Below are 23155 nucleotides of genomic sequence, written 5' to 3'. Positions count from 1 at the left end.
CGTTGTCGGCAGGATTCGAACCTGCGCGGGGAGACCCCAATGGATTTCTAGTCCATCGCCTTAACCACTCGGCCACGACAACTCACGAGCCCCTATCTTTATTGTAAAAAAATTAATTGAAATACAAAATAAAGAGAAGAGCTAAAATCCCACAAAGAACAGACACTGTGAAATTCACTCAGCTTGTAACGTTAAGCTTAACTGTATCAGTGATGAACCGTTTGCATTAAGATAAGAACACATTTGTAGGAGATAAGCTCCTCCTAGTGTTCAAGAATGGAAACATACACACCTCAGATTTACAGAAATGTTGTCCCGCTAGAGATAACTTACTGTATATTTGCGGTACTTTTTCCACTTACGTCCTCTGTCAGTCAGCAGAAATAAATAAATAAAACAGTCCCCACAACTACATAAACGCAGCACAAAAAGTTTTAAATATCTACAAATTTAGTGGACAACTCCCCACAACTACATAAACGCAGCAACCTTTCATTTAAAATCTCACTCATTATGTAGCTGGCTCTTGTCTTAATTAGGCATATGCCGTTGTGGTTTTATCCCAACAAAGATCAAAACATGTGATGGTATGTTTAATTAAAGAAGAAGAAAAAAAAAAAATCACAAGAATGACTTGGGTAGGCTATTTGATATTCACATGCAATTGTTCTGAACCATAAACTGAATTAATAGTCGAGGTATAGCACTTGCAACAGCTATGGCCCCACATAATCTAAAGCACCTTACAGCAAACCACACCAAAAAGATAGAACTACTGTGGTACTAAATAATTACTTGTACATATTTGCTGATTATTGATGTTATGGAAATATACAAATTCAATATTTAAAAATGATTTGCTAGACCTATTTTGTCTGTATTCATACTGAGTGGGTAAGACAGGCTGCCAAACACCATAAAAGCAACAAAACCTATTATAAACTGTCCTTTATTCATTATGAAGGAAATGACACATTTCTATCTTGCAGGAAGGACATTTATATTATTATTTGGTTTAACACTTATTTTATTTCAAATAAATATTTATGTTTTAATGGTTTTAGTTATTTATGTTGTTGTTTATGTTTTCAATATTTTATTCAGAATACAACATAGATGACATATCAAATGTTTAAACCGATAAAAATGTATTAATTTTAAGGGAAAATGTACATTTAACTTTTCCGGCCTCTTATTGCTACCTGTCCCCAAACTTTTTTACTGTGTAGCTCTCATGAAATCCAAAATGAGCCAATATTTGGCAAACACCAATCAAAATGTCTCACACTTTCAACATTTGATATGTTATCTATATTCTATTGTGAATAAAATATAAAGTTTATGAGATTTGTAAATTATTCCATTCCTTTTTTACTCAATTTGTACAGTGTCCCAACTTTTTTTTGGAATCGGGTTTGTTTCTATCTTGCAGGAAGGACATTTATAATTAACATTTAAGTCAAAAAAGCAGGTAACAAAAGCTATATCCAGACCAGATTTTGTTATCAAGTAGTGGGATACCAAAACTGTAGGAGTGACGCGACATTCAGTGAACTGAAAGGTGAAAAAATAAACTATAGTTTTAAAAGGAAGAGTGATACCGAACACAAAAATGTCTCAACACCAGAGGGAGCCAAAGCACCACTTTTGAGATCATCTATCAGCATGACAAAGACAGACCACACAGGCAAGAGACACACATCCACTCATTTTCTGCTTTATTTATAGACGAGAAACTCTGTAACAAGTAGATTCCATTGAAAAAGTAAAAGATCTCATTTAATTAGGTCAACCCAACACCTCGCCCCAAGTTTGACTCTAACAGGTACAAGAGATGATAAAACTGAGTCAACACACATAACTTAAATCTGGAAAGGCACCAAATAAATACAAATAAATATACAGTCAAAACAATCCCAGAGAAAAATAAATAGCGTTACGGAAAGAAAAAAAAAAGAAAAAGAAAAAAAATCTGAGAGCAAACTTTCTGGTTTTGTACATATCCCCCATGCAATCTTCAGTCTTCGGACCTTGTTTTTTAATGTATAGGGAGCAACTGGGGGCCCAAGTTAGACCCCTACTAGAGAGTCCAGGCTGTCTGTATTCTCCTCGACCAGCAAGGTGCTCATTGTGGAATGCGTTTCCACCAGCCTCGTGTCTCTGTGTTTCTAGTCCCCTCTTTCAAGAGCCTGCTCTTGCTCAGTCTGCTGCAGAACCTTGAGAGGAACCCAGAGCCAGACAGTAAGAACATCCAGGCCCACGTTAAGGATTGTGGGAGGTGTGTGTATGTGTGGAAGCTAGCTGATTGGCTTGACCACAACCCCAGGTCCTATGAGCTGGCGCCGCTGTTTAATTTGTCCAGAACGGTAGTGTTGACTTTCTGGAAGATCCACAGTTGTGTTTCAGACTCGGGGTCGCACTTGTTCATGAAAATCCGCTTATCGCCAGGGCTACAGTCCATGCAACCGTTGCTCACCAGGTGGTACAAAGACTTATCCTGGAGCAAAAAGAAGATGGGATGGAGAAAGAGAGAGAAATAAAAATAAATAAACAAGAAACACAATCACCGTGACTCTGCTGGAGGTCTAATCCTGCTTTATCTCCCACTAGCCTTCAGTCAGATTACAGGGGTGGAACTGAAGAACCAAACACGGAATCTGCTAATCAGAAAAGCGGACTTCATTTCATGGCTTGAGTTTGGAGGTGAAATGTGAGAATTTGATAAATGATGGATGAGAGGGGTGGGAGGTAGAGGAAGGTGAAAGGTAAATAGAAGTGAAAGATTGAGGGAGCACTTCAACATCAATCTCCTATCAAAAAGTAGAAGACAACAAAGAAACTTTCCACTTGAAAGTGTTCTCCACAGCACACAGGGCATGTATATTTTTGTGCTAGAAACTACTGAGTATGCCAAACAGAGTCGGTGAAAAAATAGAGGATGTGTCCCTGAGGGAGTGATCAGGTTGAGCAGAGGAGGGACATGCCTTCGGGCTTTCGGCTCCAGTTCTGTGCCGCTCTCCCCTGGGTTGATTTACTGTTCTCTGCGCCTCAGGCAGCTTAACTGCCAGGTACCACCTCTTCCTTTCAACTGTATATTTCCTCTGTCTATAGCGCCATCATTGACCTATCCTGCAATGACAGTGATTTCTTTGCTTGGCACCTTAAATCTCTTATGTGAGAGAAAATATCTCAGTTTAGGCTCGTTCTACCTCGCTAGAGGGCTAGAAAAACTGAGCTTCTGTATTAGGCTCTGTCGTTAGTGATGTGCCCAGAGCGCCAGGCGTTAGTCCACAGGGGCTTCTGTAACAAGGTGTATGCTGCTCTGTTGCTTTAGATTTACTTTATTGACCTCCTAAAGAAGATGTGGAGAGGGAATATGGAGGAAGACAGGTGCGGCTTTTCCTTAGAGATGGTATATGAAAATGTATGAAGCTATATGAAAACGTAACACCTGGGTGTAAAACATTACTCATGTAGACTGTAATGGATTTTAGCTCCATAACGTCAAAAGCTTTTGCATTCCGTCACTTGTCTTTATTTATTGTTCTTACAGACAAATACTGTGCCTACTACTTTTTCTTAAAAGATGTAAAATTATTTATATTTAAAGGGCATATACATTTATACATATTCTTAAAGTTATAAAACCTTTTTGAAAAAACAGTATTGGTATGTATATTCATCTCAAGACATAATTATGCATTCATCTAATGGCTGATATATAATCTTTTTTTAAATACACAAACAATTTTGCTTTTATGTATGTGTGTGTGTATATATATATATATATACACACACACACACACACACACACACACACACACACACACACACACACACATTCTCTCTCAAAAAAATATTTCTATAAACCTAAAGTCTTATGCCTGCATATATAGTCACATTTTCTCAAGAAATGATAAAGCGTTTTTGTTATTGATATACTTTAATTATATTTTTGCAATTCATGTTGCTTGAAAAAGATGTCATTTGATCAGAGAACACATCAACCGGGAACATGTTACTACATCTATCAGCAGGGGCTTACAGGGTCAAACTGACTAAAAAAACCTTGACCCCAGACCTGTAATCTATGAAAAGGCAAGTTTTGAAGAAGCTACTTGAAAGAAGTTAAAACTAAAGATAGTTCTGATATTTTTTTAGTCACTACGTACAATAATTCTCATGCATTGGTGTTATTTTAATGAGTGAGTAGCTATGTTCACATTTGTGACTACATTACCTTCCTGTAGCTCCAGTGCTGGTTGCCTTTCATGCCATGGCAGTCATACAGGGTGATGGGGCTATTCTGACTTATAGCATCGAAGCAGAATTTTCTGGTGTGCAGGGGATCCCCAGGCCTGATGTCCTCTCTCCAGCCAAATGTGAAAATCTAACCACAGGGAACAGCGATTCTCTCAATTTCAAGGAGAGTATCACAGAATGAGCTTCATGTCATGCTATCATCAGGAGCCTTATACCTGCTCGTGTGCCCATGTTCGCTCTGCGCCCTCTTTCAGGCAGGTGTCCAGACGCAGCTCGGTGCTCGTGGAGCCATGTTTAGAGTCAATGCACAAACCAGACGCTGCATTACGGATCTATGGACAGAGAAATAGATTTGTTGAAAGCCACACTTCAGTTGCACAAGGATTTAACAAGGTTAGCCTTTGCATTGTCATTGTATCTAACAAGGTTCAAGAACAAGGAATTGGAGATCAAAAAGTTTGTAGAACAAATCTGTAATATACACAAAGGCACTGTTTCAGCTAGTGAGCTGCCTCGCTGCCTGTACTCTCTACATAGGCAGCTGTGTTTGAAGGTAGCATCCTAACAGCCATGGAAAACATGGATTTGGACACAGCCAGGAACTATGTAAATTATCAGTACTGAATAAATTATACATGGTCTAACAATAAGGAATGTTAAAAAAAAGTATTTTCATTTATAATTTATTTTTAAATGTGCCAGAAATACTGATTTATGGCTAAAAACAATGGCACATAATGCAGATAAATAAATAAATAAATAAATAAATAATAAATTCTATTTTAGTTATTCATGTTAACAAAATTCTGTCTTTATTGCAATTTCAACAAAACCTCTTTATACTATAGTATACTATACTTTACTACATTATAATATAATACAAAACCCTTGCAGAGCAACTTTCACAACTTTCAACTTTTTTCTACATTTTGCCTGGGAAAAGATAAAATATTTAAAACCCTTACAGAACAACTTTCACAACTTTCAACTTTTTTCTACATTTTGCCTGGGAAGTGTTAATTTGTTATAAATTGGCCCACTTTCTAGTATATAAAAGTATACTTTTAAGTATACTTTAGGTATAACAGTAGCAAACTTTGAGTACACAGCTAGTTTACCTTGATGTTTGTAGTTAGTACTGCAATTACACTAAAAGTGAACTTATAGGTATACTGATAGTTGACTAATTAAATACTTTGTAAACTTTGAAGTATAGTCTCAGTAAACTACTAGTTTAGTAGTTTATACTGCAAGTATACTCATAAGTTTTCTTTAAATGAACTTTACATCATACTTTAAGTATACTACTATGTCCCTGTTTAGGTTTTGATTTGTATATATTTTGTTATATGAATATCTGAACATACAAAACATCCAAAGAAAGAACAGGGTATCTGCTTGTAAACAAAAACATTTTGTTCTAGCTTCATGCATTCTTTTTTTAAACACTTTAATGTGGGTAAGTTTAATAAAAAAAAAAAAGAAACATTTTGAACAAAAAGCTGAAAAAATACTATGAATTAGATTCAGTGTTAGTATCTTTTGTTTCTTTTTTTTTTTTTCTTTACTTGTGTTTTTTTTTAATTCTGTACAGAAGATGTATACTAGCACCCTCTACTGTATAATAATGAAAACACGGATTCTAGGAGCACAAGTATAGCTCAAATATATTTAGACTTTTTGTAAGTATGTCAGGTATACTTAAATGTAATTTTAAGTATATTTCTGAAGAGTATATAAAGCCCATTTCTGAGAAATAAATAAAAAGTAAACTAAAAGCATACTGTTCTATTTTTAGTTTAAAAGAAGTATAGCACACTTAAATATACTTCTTTTTCGTAAGGGATGTCTAAAATAATGCAGATTGATGAATTGAGAATGTCAAAAGCATCTGCAAATTATTTTTATTATTTAATATTTACCCATGAGGTATGTGTTTTACACCATTTAGATGTGATAAAAAGTACTTCCTGACTATAACAATCGCCTCTACAGTGCTCTCAGATGTGAATTCAAGGTAACAGCTAGCCAAAAGTTTCAATTCTTCCCTAACTGTGCGGCGAGGTACAATGCGACCCCTGGTCTCCAATCTGTTCAAGTGCTAAATCGGCCTATTTAAATAATGATTCATTCGAAATACACCTGTTCACAAAGACGCATGCACTTTCCGCACTGCATGAACTCCAGAGAGTTCTGCTGCCCCTTGTCCTTATATTGGTCTTGTTTTTTTTTTTTTTTTTTTTTCATTTTTTGATTGGCTGTCCAGGTCGCCTAATTTTCTTTAAGGCATTCAGGTGTACCGACTGTTGTCACAGTGCAGTTCAATAATGCATGAGTGGCTGGAGCCACTGCCTCCTGAGCAGACACAGAAAAGCAGGGCAGCAGTTCTGGGCCAATTCTGCTCACTTATTCGACCTCACTAGGGAGACATGAGGGGACCAGGGGCCTGGGGCAAGGTCACACACATGCACACACACACACACACACACACACACACACACACACACACACACACACACACACATACGCATACTAACACAAACACAAAGAGAAGACCTAACAAAGAGGATGAACTGTGGTGGAACATATTATGCTGTGCAGTGTAGTGCATGCACAATGCTTCCACTGCTGAAATTGTGCACTGCATACCAAGACCATAAGAGGAAACAGATTACACAGTGTTTGTTGGAGCCCGCTTCCTCAAATATGTTTTTCTCACGCTCATGAGTCCTGAACGATTGAGGTGAGGGATTTAGGGTTTTTGAGCTCTTGGCAAGTCATGACTGTTGCAAGTAATTGGAAATCAGTTAGTAGGCAGCACAAATCAACATGAAGTTCTGCTCCATGCGTTCTGCTCTGTGAATGCATGACTTAAAGCAGATTTTTCTTGTTGGTGACTAGATGCATTTGCTATTGCTCGCTGTCAGAAAGACTAAAATTCACTCGAAATGTTTGAATGAGTTTAAGCCACAGCTGAAACCTAATGCAATCAAACTGGTTTCTAAAGCAGATGGACGCTACAAGCTTTCTGAGGCGGGAGAGGACAATGCATCACATCAGAAAGAAAAGTCCTAACCCTTGCGTTGGTCTTTATTACAGTTCAGGTCAACACTTTACTGCTTATTATTTACGGGAAAGGAAATGGTGCACCCAATTTGAGCTGTGTTTTCTTTTCAAATAAGCTGAATTGGAGAATCGAGCGAGGACGAGTCTGACAAATGGAACAAAATGAAAGCGAAAAGCAAGGTCACACCAAGCTCTGCCTTGCCAGTTTATTCTTAAAAGCTTATTTTTGTCCCTGAGGTTATAAAAAGAAAACATGTTTAATTCATTTTCTTGTCTATTAGCAGCCTCACGCTCTCTTTTGGACCTGCCTTGCGCCTGCCACCGAGAGATGTTTTCGGGATGAATTATTTGACTTGTTCAACACGGTAACAAAGACATGCATTAGAATCTAATTTACTGTTGGATGCAGGCAATTTACGACCAAGCCCCATTTCTGTGAAGTCAGAGCAGCTATAAATGTGTTCCAGTATGTTTTAAGAAGCTCAAAGCCAGTGTTGTGGCTCTTCGAAAGCCTCTGTTCACGTCATTTCTAAAGTTCTTCTAAAATTCAGCAGGAGGCTGTGCTGATTAGAATGAAACAGCAAGAACATTTCCTCTTGCATCATTTTAAGTGCTGCTCAAGTCAAATCATCAGCGCCTACTACCTGTTCACGGCATAGCACTTTTTTTGCGGAGCACAAAAGAAATAAAATTTGAATAAAATCATTTTTATACCACAAAATAAACCAGGAAAATGAATTAAAGCATATGAGGTTACACTAGAAGAGTGCATGTAATCACAAGCTCTTTAGAGGGAAATGTAGCAGAATCAGACCAAATCAGCATGGGTCTCTCCTCTCTTCTTCCTCTCAAGCCACAGGAAACCTAACAACTGCATTTACACTATAACAGCCTTTGGCAGCAATGGCTATGAGCATAGAAGTGGCTGAAAAGTCTGCTGATTGCATTATTAAAAGTGTGTGAGTGAGTGTATTAAAGAGGCAATGAAACAGCTGTGGATGAGAGAGAGAGTATATACACATGCAGGTGGCCGAATGGCATATGGTTGACAGCCTGCTTACCCATTTCACTGCCCTGTCAGCTGGAGGTCATGCCGACGGTGACCCCTGTCCTTTGCTGAAAATGTCGACAAATGCCTGTTTCATTCCTTAGCTATACCCCCTTCTCTCTCTCTGTCATGGCCTGTGGGGGTGGCTTCGAAAGTCCAATGAGGCTCTTTTATTGTGCAATACATCAGGCGGGGTGACAGGTGGCCAGGCTGGCAGACCAGCTAGAGAGCATGGCGTATAAAGCTATCAGCCTGACAGTCAAATTACTATCATTTTGCCTCAGGAAAGGAGATATTTACCATGCATAAATTTCCCCCGAGCAGGTTCCCCAGCCGCACACCACACAGCCTTTCCTTTTTACTATCAATTTACGTTGCTAATGCAGAGAGGGCCAATAAGTGAAACAGACGGCATGTTGTTGGGTAATGGACTTTTTTGGGCTGCCTCCACTGAAACATTTGAAACAGTTTCCATTACTACCTTGGTCTGTATGTGCAGCTCGGATGGATGGATATGCTTTACGGCAAGCGTCAGCCCTCCAATTAATTTGGATGGGAAATTAATTACATTTGTAAATTATTACTTGCCATTTCTGACACATCACGGCAGGGGATTGAAAAAAGAGGAGATGGTATTCCCCAGGGGGATTCATTAAGGCATGATGTCTGTGAGGTTCATCACTCAGCAGTGATTAAAAAGGCCCATCAAAATGCACAAGATGGGAATCAGTCCATGCATATTAAATACCCCCCACTATAACAGACATGGCAGAACTGCAGATGGAGAGAAATGGCAGGCCCGTCTCTCCACACGTGTTCCCGAGAACCGCTGTTCTGGCTCAGGAAACCCAGATGATAATGAATGACCTGAATAGCCTGTCTTCTTGTATCAGCTTGAGTCATAAATGTACGCATCTTCTGTTTATTTATGGATTAGGAAGCAGTGATGCAAACAATGGTTACGATGTGATGTCGCTGTTTATAAGATGAGGGTTTAGATGAGGATCGGCCGCCTGCTTGTCTTTGATGAAAAATATGTTATATCTCACCAGGCAGTGCTTCTCATAAATCAATAAACATTTCCACAGAAACTCTATGTCATATGCACAAACATATGCCAATACCTGTACTGACATCTATGCTCTGTCTCACATAAGATGTATTCATGACTGTGTCATTTTTAGTGCGTAACTCAAACCAAGCAAGCGGGGAAAGGTCATGCACCCACTAATGGGTGAACAAAGAGAAACGAGGTCTAACAAAAAAGGCAGCATCTATCTATCTATCTATCTATCTATCTATCTATCTATCTATCTATCTATCTATCTATCTATCTATCTATCTATCATCCATCCATCCATCTATCATCCATCCATCCATCCATCCATCCATCCATCCATCCATCCATCCATCCGTCCATCCACTGTTACTATATACAAAAAAATTGTTTTATTCAAATTGCTCTGATGTGTAACTGTACTGTACTTTACTTTCTTTAAAATTAACAGCCACTTAAATTAATTCCCTTTCAAGTTTCATTTCAGCATCTCTATGTAACTAATCCAATTCAAATTCCAAATCATGAATAGAATGATTAAAAGACAGATATTAAATTCTGCATTTTGCTCAATCCAGGCATGTGCACATTTTAACAGGGTCTTTGATCACCCACCTCGCCCCAGGCAGCTGGCAGTGGCTCCACAGGTGGGTAATATTTGGGCAGGTCCCAGGCCACAGTGTTCATATACCATTTGAAGTCTTTACATTTGAGGTGTTTGCGGAGCTCTTTCTGAGCAGTCAGGTCACCGGTGGAGAGGTGGCGGTATTCGGGCCGGCGCTGATAGATGTACTCTGTGTACTCATCCATCCATGTCTCTGCCACTCGCTTCAGGTTCTATGAGACGAATTGAGGGAAATATGTGATTTTCATTTGAACAGTGCTACATATCTGTGCATTGCAAAAGTATGTGAATCTCTTGGATTAGCTGTTCATTTGAAGGTGAAATTAGAGTCCATCTGTTCAGAGGTGTTTTCATTCAGTGGATTGACTATCAGGTGTCAGTGCCTGCCCTGTTTTGTATATAGAACAGGGATCTATCAAAGTCTGATCAAGTTTGTGGTAGTGAATCATGGTACAAACAAAAGAGATCTCTTAGGACCTCCTTAGAAAAAAGAGTTGTTGCTGCTCATCAGGCTGGAAAATGTTACAAAACCATTTCTAAAGAGTTTAAACTCCACAAATTCACAGTCAGACAGATGGCTGTCCAACAAAGATCACTCCAAAAGCTAGACTTGTAATAGTCCACAATGTTGCAAAGGACCCCAGTGTAAATTATAAGCAACTGAAGGGCTTTTTCACATTGACTAATGTTAATGTTCATGAGTCCACCACTGAACACTGAACAACCATGGTGTGTATGGGAGAGTTGCAAGAAGAAAGTTACTGCTACTGTTAGAAATTGTTGCCCGTCTGTAGTTTGCTAAAGATCATTTGGACAAGCCAGAGGGCTACTGGAGAAAGGTTTTGTGGACAGATGAGACCAAAATAGAACTTTTTGTTTTAAATGAGAATCATTATGTTTGGAGAAAAGAACACACTGCATTCCAGCAAAGAAACTTGTCCTATGAAACATGGTGGTAGTAGTATCATAGTTTGGGCCTGTTTTGCTGCATCTGGGTCAGGACTTAGCTTTGCCATCATTGATGGAAGAATGAAATCTGAGTTATACTAGCAAATTCTAAAGGAAAATGTTAGTTATGTTATGTCCGTAAATTAAGTCTCAAGAGAAAATGGGTCATGCAAGACAATGACCCCAAGCATACAAGTCTTCCTAATAAAGGTTTTTTTACTGAAGAATGGTTATGGTGTTTTGGAATTTGATGTTTTGGGATTGACTTTTTTAAGTTTGAGATGTTGTTGAAGTTGATTGAGCAAGCAGTTCATAGGAGGAAACCCACCAACATCACAGAGTTGAAGCGGTTTTGTACTGAGGAATGGGCTAAGACTCCTACAAGATATTGACTGATCTGCAGTTCCATGAAACGTTTAGCTGCAGTTATTGCTGCAAAATAGGGTCACACCAGATACTGAAATCAAAGATTCACATACTTTTGTCACTCACAGATATGTAACAATAGATATTTTTCTCAATAAATAAACGACAAAGTTCTGAAAGGATAGTTTATGATAATTTTGTCATTCTTATGTATGTAACAGATATTGTGAGAAAATCTGATGATGTTTTGGGACATATTTATTCAGAAATATAGAAAATTGTAAAGGATATATATATATATATATAATATATATATATATATATATATATATATATATACACTGTCAAGAGCAGAGTGCTACCCGTATTCTCCATACTCTTATCATGCGTGCAGAATATGATTAAGATCTTCTCAGGAACATTGTGGATCTAGAGCACTATAAAATTGGGCAGAATTGGGCCACTGTAGAGAAACACTCTATCTTTTCTCATTTGGAAGGATAGTGGAAGTTCTACTCACTCTTGCCAAGCTGGTCCCTGAAGGCACCTTGTAGGGGACGTACTTCCTGTAGATGTGGCCCACCCTTGAACAAGGTACATCATACATGCTGCCTCCGCACATCCACACCTGAAAAACCACACACATTCTCAAACATTTATACTACATCACAGTACATGCAGAGTTGCCTCTATCCTTCATTATCTTAGACAGTTAAAAAAAGCTCAAAAAGCCTCATGGATCACATCCTTGTGAGCTCCTGCACAGGCAGTCTGAGAAGGTCTCAGTGGGAATATGTGGACAGACTAGCTAGAAATATTGCTACGCTTCCACATCATACCAGCATCAAGCATCGTCCTCGCCGTGGGCTCCAATTACATATCGACTGGCAACCGCTGAAGGAAAGAACTAGAGTTTTCCAACTGCCTCATGGTTGTGTCTCTACTTTTCCTCTTTAAACCAAAAGAAAAGAGAGATAAAGAAAGAAAGCGAGCGTTCAATATGCTTCCCTTCCCATCTCTCTGTTTTTGTTCTACTAAGGCCAAGGCTTTGATGTGCCTGTCCGTATCAAGAATTGGCTCAGGCATGGTGGAGGGTGGACTCGGCCAGGGCCACTGACACACAGAGGGAGGTGAGAAGGCAGTGGGGAGGGGGGCTTCTACTTGGACGAGTTGAGTCTGACAGTTTCTCTCTTCCTCGGTCACCCGCTGGGCTCGAGAGAGCTGTCTGCAGATATCAAACCGCACAGACCTATCTCTCCTGCCAGGCGGCGGGTTAGCGGTCAAGCTAACTTCACAGACCCCATCGTTATGGGGAGAGACTCGTTCGAAACACCAGTGCTACAAAGTGAGCAAGAAAAAGCCCCTGCCGATCCCTCATTTGAGGATAAACGAGGAAGCCATGTAACAAATTAAGTTTCAGGAATCATTTTCACATTTTTTTCACAGCCTCTTTTATCATAATGCATGAATGGAGGCAGCCATGGCAGGACTTTAGATATTAAGATGACTTGAATTGCATTTAGAAAGCTGCCTACATCGAACAGATGGATGAAACTTGGACGGAGCGTGGCAGGCAACCAATCAATGGGATGATGCCAGACCCAATCAGCCCCGGCTTTTATTTCAGTTTGTAGTTGCATGTCGGATCCGAATGGAGACACAGTGTTACAGTATACCGAAGTTTTAAAATGGAGTATTTTACGACCATATTTCAAGGTCAAATGTGAATGGTACAACTTTATGACAAATAACAACAGGCAAACACTATGCATAGAAGGAAATACAATAATAATAAAAAAAAGAAAAAAACAAAACTGTCAAACAGCCGGTTTAGCCTCTAAACTATTTTTGTGGTTGCCATAGTTACTAGAGAGGCACAGAGGATGGTGTTCCAATAACAAAGTTCAGTGCCAGCACAAGTGAGAGTCTAATGAAAAAGAGTGGGTTGGCAGGTATGTCAGAACTGATAAATAGAACACTTCCTCACATCCATCGGTGCCAGTTTTGGCCCCGCTAATCAAAACCGAATTACTTCAGAGCCACAGCCAATCACTGGATCACACAATCTAATTAGTTTCAGCAGTCTAGCCAGTCTAAACACAAAATCACACACGCACAGACTCACAGCTCCGCTATCTTCACCACCTTATTTTGGCCGACTGGTGCGCTTTTGGCTTTGAGGCTTCGCTTAGTAACACAGTGAAGAAAATAACCTTTGCCGTCCAATCTTATTCTGGCTTTATTGTTGAAAAGAATGAGAAAAGATTGTCTAGACAGACAGACAGAGCGCCTCACAGTAAGTGTGAGAAAAGGAAACTGGTATAGTTATAGCTTGGGGTTTGCAATGGATCAGGAGCTATTGAATGTGGTTTTGGAGGGTGTGTCTTGAAATCCATTTTAATGGGTCTTCTTGTACTCTGTTTGATTATTTTGTTCTAAAAGGCCAACAACAGGAAGAAGCCTTCGTAAGGTCTGTGAGAATTTATTTGTGATTTGCTTAGCGGAATCGACCCAGATGCTTTAACTCACCTTGAAGGATATTTCAAACTGCTCACCACCCCAGATCTCAAGGCCTGTGTCATATCCTCCCAGTTCCCAGAACCACTGTCGGTTTACAGCAAACAAGCCTCCGGCCATCACAGGAGACCTGCGGGAAGCAGAAAGACCAACATGCTCAGCCATTTCTTAGAATTCATACTGGATTTTTTAGACAAAGTCTTAATAGAACCTGAAGGACAGTGTTCAGGAAGGACCCCCAATTAAGGTCAAATAACCCCAGGAGAAACTCAGGACGGAACAGTCACTTAATATAAATGTAGTTTAAAAAATTCTTATGATGAATCACTTGTGTTATTATTATTTCTCACTTGCAAATGGCTTTGGGTTATATTGAATAAATCAATAAATGTAAATAAGAAAAAAAATCTATATTGATGAGTAGGTGGATACACTAGGGCTTACATGACTACTATTATCAGCAAACTGGTACAGGAAAGTAGTCGATTAGTCAGCGGGTCAGAGTTTATCATATGTACATGACTCACAATAAGTTGTGCAACTTTGAACGCAAATCCAACAATGCATAGACAGAGAGTCTGTGTCGGAATAATGCTGCTTACATTGTCATAAATAGTGTAAAACTTGTCCATATTCCAATTGGTTATATTTTCTGTCAGCCTCATCTTGGCAACATCGTCTGTGGCTACCTAACTTGTCCATATTCCAATTGGTTATGCGTTTTCTGTCAGCCTCATCTCCCTAAGGTCACAAAACGCATCTGTCCACTAAATTACTTGTGCTCCCCAGTAAAAAGCGCTATACAAATAAACTTGAATTGAATTGAATTAATTTCCAATTAAAACCGTAGTTAAGTTGTTGTTTGATTTGGATTTTTTTTGTGTTAGCAAACAGGTGTATGTTTAATTTGTTTATAGTATTAATAGAATTTAATTTAACTAGTTTAAATAGTCTAATTTTTTCAGATTTTTTTTTAAATCTTTGAAAAACAGGTTTGGAGACCTTACAGAGATGACCGACAGATAGCTTTGCCACCACAGAAATAAATGACATTTTAAAATATATTAAAAAAGACAACAGTTATATTAATAGATAGACAGACAGACAGACAGACAGACAGACAGACAGACAGATAGATAGATAGATAGATAGATAGATAGATAGATAGATGGTATCATCATAGCATATATTAATAAGCTCATTTTTCATTCTACATCAGCAAACAATCCTTGATGGTAGAATCAGACATAAACTGGAAGCTGAATTCTACTCACTGACATGATCAGGCTCAAGGTCCAGTCAAAATCACTTATTTATCAAAGTGAGAGAGAACTGCAGTTAAGCAGATGTCAACCAAACATGCTAATGAGTTGCTTGTTATCCTCATTGTGCTATTTTCATTAATGCTTACTGTGATTCCAAACCTTGCATTCAGTCGTTATATCACATGTACTTACGGGGCTTAAGCCTGCCATTGGGGTTTGAGAGGGGATACTGATGGATTTAATGGATCTCTCTAGTTGTTCAGTGGCGTTTGAATCCCGAGACTTGGCTAAAGCAGACATGAAGCGGTACAAAGTGTCTGTTGGTGTAAGTAGTGCAATCTTTTAATAGAGCATGTGGGATGAAATATGGTAATGCAAGGGCTGGAATGACAGCATGTTTTGGGATTATGGTTATGCATATACTGCACTTGCACACTGCACAGATGACAGTGAGCCCTGGGTTGAGAGAGGATTTGTGGTGGATTTATTTATTCAGTATTTAGAGCATGGATTTTGGGGTGGGGGGTGGGGGGGTATGGGATATGGGTAAAGCTGAGATGATCTATGGCCAGACATTTCATCTGTCATTGGTGCTAGTGGTGTGGGTGGCAGGCCTCATTTATTCATCATGGGTGGCTTTACACAGTCAGTGAAATTAACAAATGTGTTTACTAAGAGGTGTGACTCTCCAATTGCCCTCTTTGAATTGTTAGTCTAACCTAAAAAAACATTAACATGCCTAATTTAGATGATGCAGGAATAAAGGGTATCATTTGAATCAATGTGCTCCAAGAAATTCAGAAAGACTAGTCTCACAAATTTAGGCAAAACTATTACCAAAAATAGACCTACATAGACTACTGTTGAAAAGTTTGGGAGCTTGTGAAGTCTCTTATCCAAGGCTGTATTTATTTGATTTAAAATACAGTAATAAAATTTGATTACAATTTTAGTGAACTCTTTTCAATAGTAATATATTTTTTAAAAATTTTTTTTTTTTTTTTTGTGTAAGATGTGTTTTTGGAGGAGATTTTTATTGTTTTTTGTGTTTTATGTGATCCTTCAGAAATAAATCTAATATTACTGCTGAATAAACATTAATTATTATGTTGAAAGCTTAATATTTTTTTGTGGTAACCATGATACATTCAGGTTTATATGATTATACAGTAATACAATTTGATTAGAGTTTTAGTGAACTCTTTTCTATATTAATATATTCAAAAATATTATTTATTTTCATTATGTCAAAGTTGAAATTTCAGCAGCTATTAATCCTGTTTTCAGTGTTACATGATCCTTCAGAAATAAATCTAATATTGCTACTGAAGAAACATGAATTATTATGTTGAAAGCTTAATATTTTTGTGGAAACCATGATACATTCAGGATTATATAATGATTATAAAGTTCAAAACAAAAGCATTTATCTAAAATAAAAATATTTTTGTATCAAATACAATGTCTTCACTGTTGTGTTGATTACTTTAATGTATCCTTGATGAAAAAAAGTATTAACTTCTTTAATTACTGACCCAAAACTTTTGAGTTGATGTGCCAAAATTACTCTCTTAATCCATCATAGAAATGATTTTACTGATTCATGTTTCAATACACCAAACCATTGCCAAAAACAGTCAGATTGGCATATTCACTGTTCACTTCATGAAAACCATTTCTATGGAACGATTTCAAATATTAAAAAAGTTCTATATTTTTTTGCAACTCTGTTCATCTGAGTAAAATTCTTTGAAGCATATACTGAATCAATTGGAGGAGTTAAAAAAATAAATAAAGGAAGGATTTGATATGAAGTCTTAATATCATCTTTCATCAAAGACAAAACAATAAAACAACAGATGGATTGACCTACAAAACATACTGATATATCAGGCTGATTTTTTCTCCAATTAAAATGAAATAATTATGTGACCACCAAGTGCAGAGTATCTGGTGGAAACCTCATGGTCAGCATTTAACAAGGATGAAAAGTGCTGGGTTCTGTGTGATCTAAACTAAGCAGAGCCAAAATATTATGGATGGCTAAAAGCAGGAAGCGGAGAGGAGAATGAACGAGAATAAGCAAAGACAAAGAGGGAAGCCATAAACAATAATTGGAGGAATGGGTTTGTGTACAGATGGCCAAAGTAGATGAGCAGCACGGCGCCAAAATCAATTTACTCTCACGTAATACTCTCTGGCCTGCTTCCTTCCGATTTAATAAGGTGCTGAAATATAACAGTAATATATAACTACTCAATTAAGGCAGCTAATGGAGGAACAAGCACTCCACTGGAGAAATTACCATGTTGCTTTTTTTCCCTTCCTCCGCCAGTAACAGCCGCTCCAGCAGATTTTGTGGCGTTGTGGAACATGCCATCCTGGAATGGACATTTGTGTCTTGGCTCTTGCAGATGATGGACTGTGTGGGTGCTTAGCCAGCTCATTGGCTATGGGGTTCATCGATGGTTTATTTGATCAGCTGAGCACCCAGCTAGAAGACTCAGGCAGAAAGAAATAGAATCACTTAGACATCAGGAGAGGCAAGAATCCGCGATGGGGATGATTGGAGCGAGCGATCAACAGGCTCCAGAGAGCTTTGACAACTTGAGAAGTTTCTTTGACGGCTCTAGCCACAGCTAGGGCTCTTGATTGTATTTGCTCGCTCTCGTCTCCCAGTGCGTTCATGCATTCACAATGGCTCAGTTCATTTAGGATGTGTCTGTTTTTCAACATTCGGTCTCTTATTCAGACACAGAGGAGGGAGCTGATTAGTTCAGGGGCCGCTTGCGTGGTGAGGCTGCCGTGCGAGGTAAATATAAGGATATAGGAACAGCTGCGGTGGCCGTATTGATTGGCTACTTAGGCCTCGGTCTGAGGGGAGAGTGTGGGTCGATGTGGTGGAGTGTTAGTGTGTGTGATGGAAAGGCAGGTGAAGGAAGCAGAGGAACCTCTCATCAGGAGTGTTCTGCACCACTGGAGCATACCACCAGGTCAAATACCTTACTACAGAAGAGAGAGGAAGATAAAAGAGAGAAATAGAGAGAGAGAGAGAGCGAGAGAGAGATAGAAATAGGGCGGCCCTCCTGGATGTAGACCCCCTAGCTAAGTATAAATCTAACAAAATGAGCCCTTCCTGTGAGGCGATGTGAAGTGAAAACGAACATGGAGGGGATCTGTGTGTTTTTGCCTGGAGCGAGGAGGGATTTTAATACAGAAAGTCAGAATGTTGTGTGTTCTCACTCTGCTACAAAGGCACAATGTGTTAACAGACTGTAAAGCAGCAGTGTTTTAAGACTATTAGCAGTGTGGAAGAAAGATGGAAATGACAAGTTTAATCAGAAAAAAAAACAAAAACAAATAAAACTTTACCAAAAATGACTCTTCAGAATCACAATCTGAAAGGTAAAAACAACAGAATCTTTTTTTCCCTGAAAATTCATGACTGAAAGTAATAATGTATTGTAGAATTTAAAAAGAGTAAAAAGATGTTTCAAGAAATTATAAAGTGTTCCTTTAACGACATATACCGATAACATATACCAATATACATACAACAGATAAACACCACTTTTAAAATTAACTGAGTGCCGTGCATTATTATATGGCGCAATCTGAAACTTAAACACATTTTGTCAAAAAAGCTGGTATTGTCCACTTTCAAGGCATCGTGAGTTCACGCTTTACCGCAGAAGCCAACAAGTGCCCTTGTTGTTTGTGAACAGAAGCTGATAAGTTAATTTTAGTGAATTTGTGTTGGGTATAACTATATGGAATGGAATTGAAATATTTGGGTGAACTTGGGTGTAACTATATGGAATTGAAATAATATCTTGTCTAGTTGTGATGTGATTCAATTGAAGAGAGATTTGTTTTTTCTTTTTGTGCTGAAAATAGGGTGTGGTGGAATCACAACACAGCCTCTCTTTTTGTGCACTCAGCATAAAACTAAAAACACCTACACTGTATATTCATGTCTTCTGTTTATTAATGTCTTCTGGTTTTTTGTTTGGTTTGGTTTTTATTAAGGTTTAATTAAATTGAGGGATTTGACTTGAGGTATTTGTTTTTCTAAACTTCTACAATCATTTACTCCTCAGCCATTTTGGACATCTAAAATACATGAGGAGTACTATTTCGGTCCAATGAGAATTCTGTGTTGGTGGGGTTAATGGTGCGACACCACAGAAACGGAAACCAGCTGTCTAAGAGTTAAAGCATAAAAGTGTCAGCACATTAATTAAACAACACTGCTGAAAATGTCTTATGCTTAAAAAATAAAAATACAATAAAAAATACAATAAATAAAATTACATATTTAGATAATAATTAGAAAAAACCTTCATGGCCCAATTATCTTTGAGAAAACAAGAAAGAAACAAGGCAGCATTTCTGGATTGCATTCATTTAAAAAATTCTGTTTAAGTCACAATGGAACACTACTTCAGTCAAATGAGAATTCTGTTTGGAATGTAAACCATGTGACCAATAAAATATAATGAAACTTGGCTGGTTTGGACCAAAACAATGATACCTTTTACTTCTTAATACTTTATCATGTTTAATCTGGTTAAGTTGGTGTAATACAATATTCTATTCAAAAATACTCATACAATCATACAAATCTAGAAGAAAAATCAAGAATCTTGCAGCCAGATATGGCAGAAAAATCAACAAAACAAACAAATGCAAATGAGAAATGAAAAACCCAGAGTGGAGTTGGAGTGTGATTATGGAACGCTTTGAGCGAAGACGGGGAATTGCTGTCGCCCATTCTCTAAACATTAGGTGCGAAACAAGCACACACACAAACACACACACACACTTCTTTCTGTCTGTATGTAGGACACTCTCTGGGGCAGCTTTCTCTCGGGGTCTTGAGGGACTCAGTGGGGTCTCGACCTCTCAGCCCTGTTTCACACTCATTAGCATTCATCACCTTCTCGCACACTGGCCACTCTAATACTGCTCTCATTCCTATTACCATTCAGCACAGTGACCTAAATACACAAGCACATGCACACACACACAGAACGACTCCCTGAGGACATGTATGCCCCGTGTTGACAAGCCCTCTTGGTGGTCTGCTGATTCCACTGGGGCTAATAAAAAGCAACACTAAGGGGTAATCGGTGCAGGTGAGTCTTTAAACTCTGCCACAATTGCCATTTATAGAAAGAGTGTCTTGTGACTAGGCTCTTTTTAGACTATTAATTTGTGTTATTCCTCAATTAAATACCATAATCTCTGGAAACAGACCTCAGGGAGAGAGAAAGGTATTTACATACACAATAATGTAATTGCCATTTTTAGAAAGAGTGTCTTGTGACTAGGCTCTTTTTAGACTATTAATTTGTGTTATTCCTCAATTAAATAGCATAATCTCTGGAAACAGACCTCAGGGAGAGAGAAAGGTATTTACATATACAATGATGTTTGTTCCCTTGACTTACGGTAATTATTCTGAGAGAACTAGAGAGAGGAAGAGACATAGTTTGTGCATTGTATACTAGCTAAATGTGCTGTCAGTCTGTGTGGCTCCACGTGTCTGTCCTCTGTGGATGGGCTCTAAGTTAAAGGGTCTGTTTGCTTTGTGCTCATTCTAATATAACTAATCATTTGTTCAGGCTGGTTGGAGACAGCCCTTCAGAGAAAGCCCCTAAGAGCAGCTGGCATCGATCCCTGTCTCTCCTGACATACATTCAGAGTAAGAACGTGCAAAACAACGTATTTTTGGAAAAACTTTACTATAAGCTTTAGTTTATTAACATTAGCTAGTGCATTCAGTATCCTGGACTAACAATGAACAACGTTTACAGCATTTAATAATCTAGATTAATCAATCAAATATATATTACTAATTTCTACATACACTAATGTTCATTGTTTATTAATTTTTGTTTATATATATATATATATATATATATATATATATATATATATATATATATATATATATATATATATATATATATATAAATATTAGTGCTGTCAAATGATTAATTGCGATTTATCACATCCAAAATAAAAGTTTTTGTATATATATAATATATATTTGTGAACTGTGCATATTTATTATGTATAAATAAATACGAACACATGCATTTATATATTTATAAAAAATATGTTGTGTCTATATATTAAATCTATTTATATTTAAAATAAAATATAAGAATATAAGTATATAAATGTATATACATGTAAATATTTTCAAAATATATACTGTATGTGTGTGTATTTATATATACGTAATAAATAAACAGTACACAAACATATATTATGTAAACAATTAGATTTTTCTTAAATATACATAATATGTAAACACATATTTGACAGCACTAATATCTATATATATATATATATATTTATATATATATATATATATTATATATATAATATCTATAACATATATATATATATATATATATATATATTTATCAATCAACTGAACGTGGAATATTATATTGGCTACATTTATAATAAAAATGATATTTTATAATAATATACTATCTTTCAAAAGTTGTGCTCAGTACATTTAAAAAAAAAATCGTTTATTTAGCAAGGATATATTAATAAAAAAAAATCAAACAAATGCTTCTTTTTTTAGGCTTTCTATTCATCAAGAAACAGCAACATTGATCATAATAAGAAATGTTTCTTTAGCAGGAAATCAGCATATTAGAATGATTTCTGCAGAGTTATGTGACACTGAAGACTTCAGCTTTGCCATCACAGGAATAAATTTCATGTTAAAATACAGGTGCTGGTCATATAATTAGAATATCATCAAAAAGTTGATTTATTTCACTAATTCCATTCAAAAAGTGAAACTTGTATATTATATTCATTCATTACACACAGACTGATCTATTTCAAATGTTTATTTCTTTTAATTTTGATGATTATAACTGACAACTAAGGAAAATCCCAAATTCAGTATCTCAGTATCTATTAGAATATTACTTATGACCAATACAAAAAAAAAGTTTCTTTTAGAAATCTGGGCCAACTGAAAAGTATGAACATGAAAAGTATGAGCATGTACAGCACTCAATACTTAGTTGGTGCTCCTTTTGCCTGAATTACTGCAGCAGTGCGGCGTGTGCATGGAGTCGATCAGTCTGTGGCACTGCTCAGGTGCTATGAGAGCCCAGGTTGCTCTGATAGTGGCCTTCAGCTCTTCTGCATTCTTGGGTCTGGCATATCGCATCTTCCTCTTCACAATACCCCATAGATTTTCTATGGGGTTAAGGTCAGGCGAGTTTGCTGGCCAATTAAGAATAGGGATACCATGGTCCTTAAACCAGGTACTGGAAGCTTTGGCACTGTGTGCAGGTGCCAAGTCCTGTTGGAAAATGAAATCTGCATCTCCATAAAGTTGGTCAGCAGCAGGAAGCATGACGTGCTCTAAAACTTCCTGGTATATGGCTGCGTTGACCTTGGACCTCAGAAAACACATTGGACCAACACCAGCAGATGGCATGGCACCCCATTCAAAACCATCACTGACTGTATACTAACTTTACACTGGACCTCAAGCAACGTGGATTGTGTGCCTCTCCTCTCTTCCTCTAGACTCTGGGACCCTGATTTCCAAAGGAAATGCAAAATTTACTTTCATCAGAAAACATAACTTTGGACCACTCAGCAGCAGTCCAGTCCTTCTTGTCTTTAGCCCAGATGGGACTCTTCTGACGCTGTCTGTTGTTCAAGAGTGGCTTGACACAAGGGATGCGACAGCTGAAACCCATGTCTTGCATAAGGCTGTGCGTAGTGGTTCTTGAAGCACTGACTCCAGCTGCAGTCCACTCTTTGTGAATCTCCCCCACATTTTTGAATGGGTTTTGTTTCACAATCCTCTCCAGGGTTGCTTGTACTATTGCTTTTACACTTTTTTTCTACCACATCTTTTCCTTCCCTTCGCCTCTCTATTAATGTGCTTGGACACAGAGCTCTGTGAATAGCCAGCCTCTTTTGCAATGACCCTTTGTGTCTTGCCC

General features: G+C 37.7%; 1 protein-coding gene and 1 non-coding gene across 3 annotated transcripts in view; both read right to left on the bottom strand.

Moving 5' to 3' along the window:
- trnas-aga lies at positions 1-82 on the bottom strand. Its single transcript has one exon. It is a non-coding gene; the product is annotated as a tRNA-Ser (tRNA).
- A 1619-nt stretch (positions 83-1701) lies between these two features.
- The window catches only part of LOC109108374 (polypeptide N-acetylgalactosaminyltransferase-like 6), a 224313-nt gene continuing 202859 nt past the window's right edge, over positions 1702-23155 (bottom strand). For both annotated transcript variants that reach the window (XM_042716527.1, XM_042716526.1), the window contains exons 8-13: positions 13903-14020; positions 11894-12001; positions 10050-10271; positions 4479-4595; positions 4241-4390; positions 1702-2497 (exon numbers count right to left, since the gene is read on the bottom strand). In XM_042716527.1, coding sequence (XP_042572461.1) covers positions 2330-2497; positions 4241-4390; positions 4479-4595; positions 10050-10271; positions 11894-12001; positions 13903-14020 — 883 coding nt within the window. In that variant the 3' untranslated portion in view covers positions 1702-2329. The remainder of the gene's footprint in view (positions 2498-4240; positions 4391-4478; positions 4596-10049; positions 10272-11893; positions 12002-13902; positions 14021-23155) is intronic.

Source organism: Cyprinus carpio, chromosome B1 (assembly GCF_018340385.1).
Source record: "Cyprinus carpio isolate SPL01 chromosome B1, ASM1834038v1, whole genome shotgun sequence".
NCBI classification, from domain to species: Eukaryota; Metazoa; Chordata; class Actinopteri; order Cypriniformes; family Cyprinidae; genus Cyprinus; species Cyprinus carpio.
The sequence above is the reverse complement of the archived record's forward strand: the minus strand, read 5'-3'. Positions and strand labels throughout refer to the sequence as shown.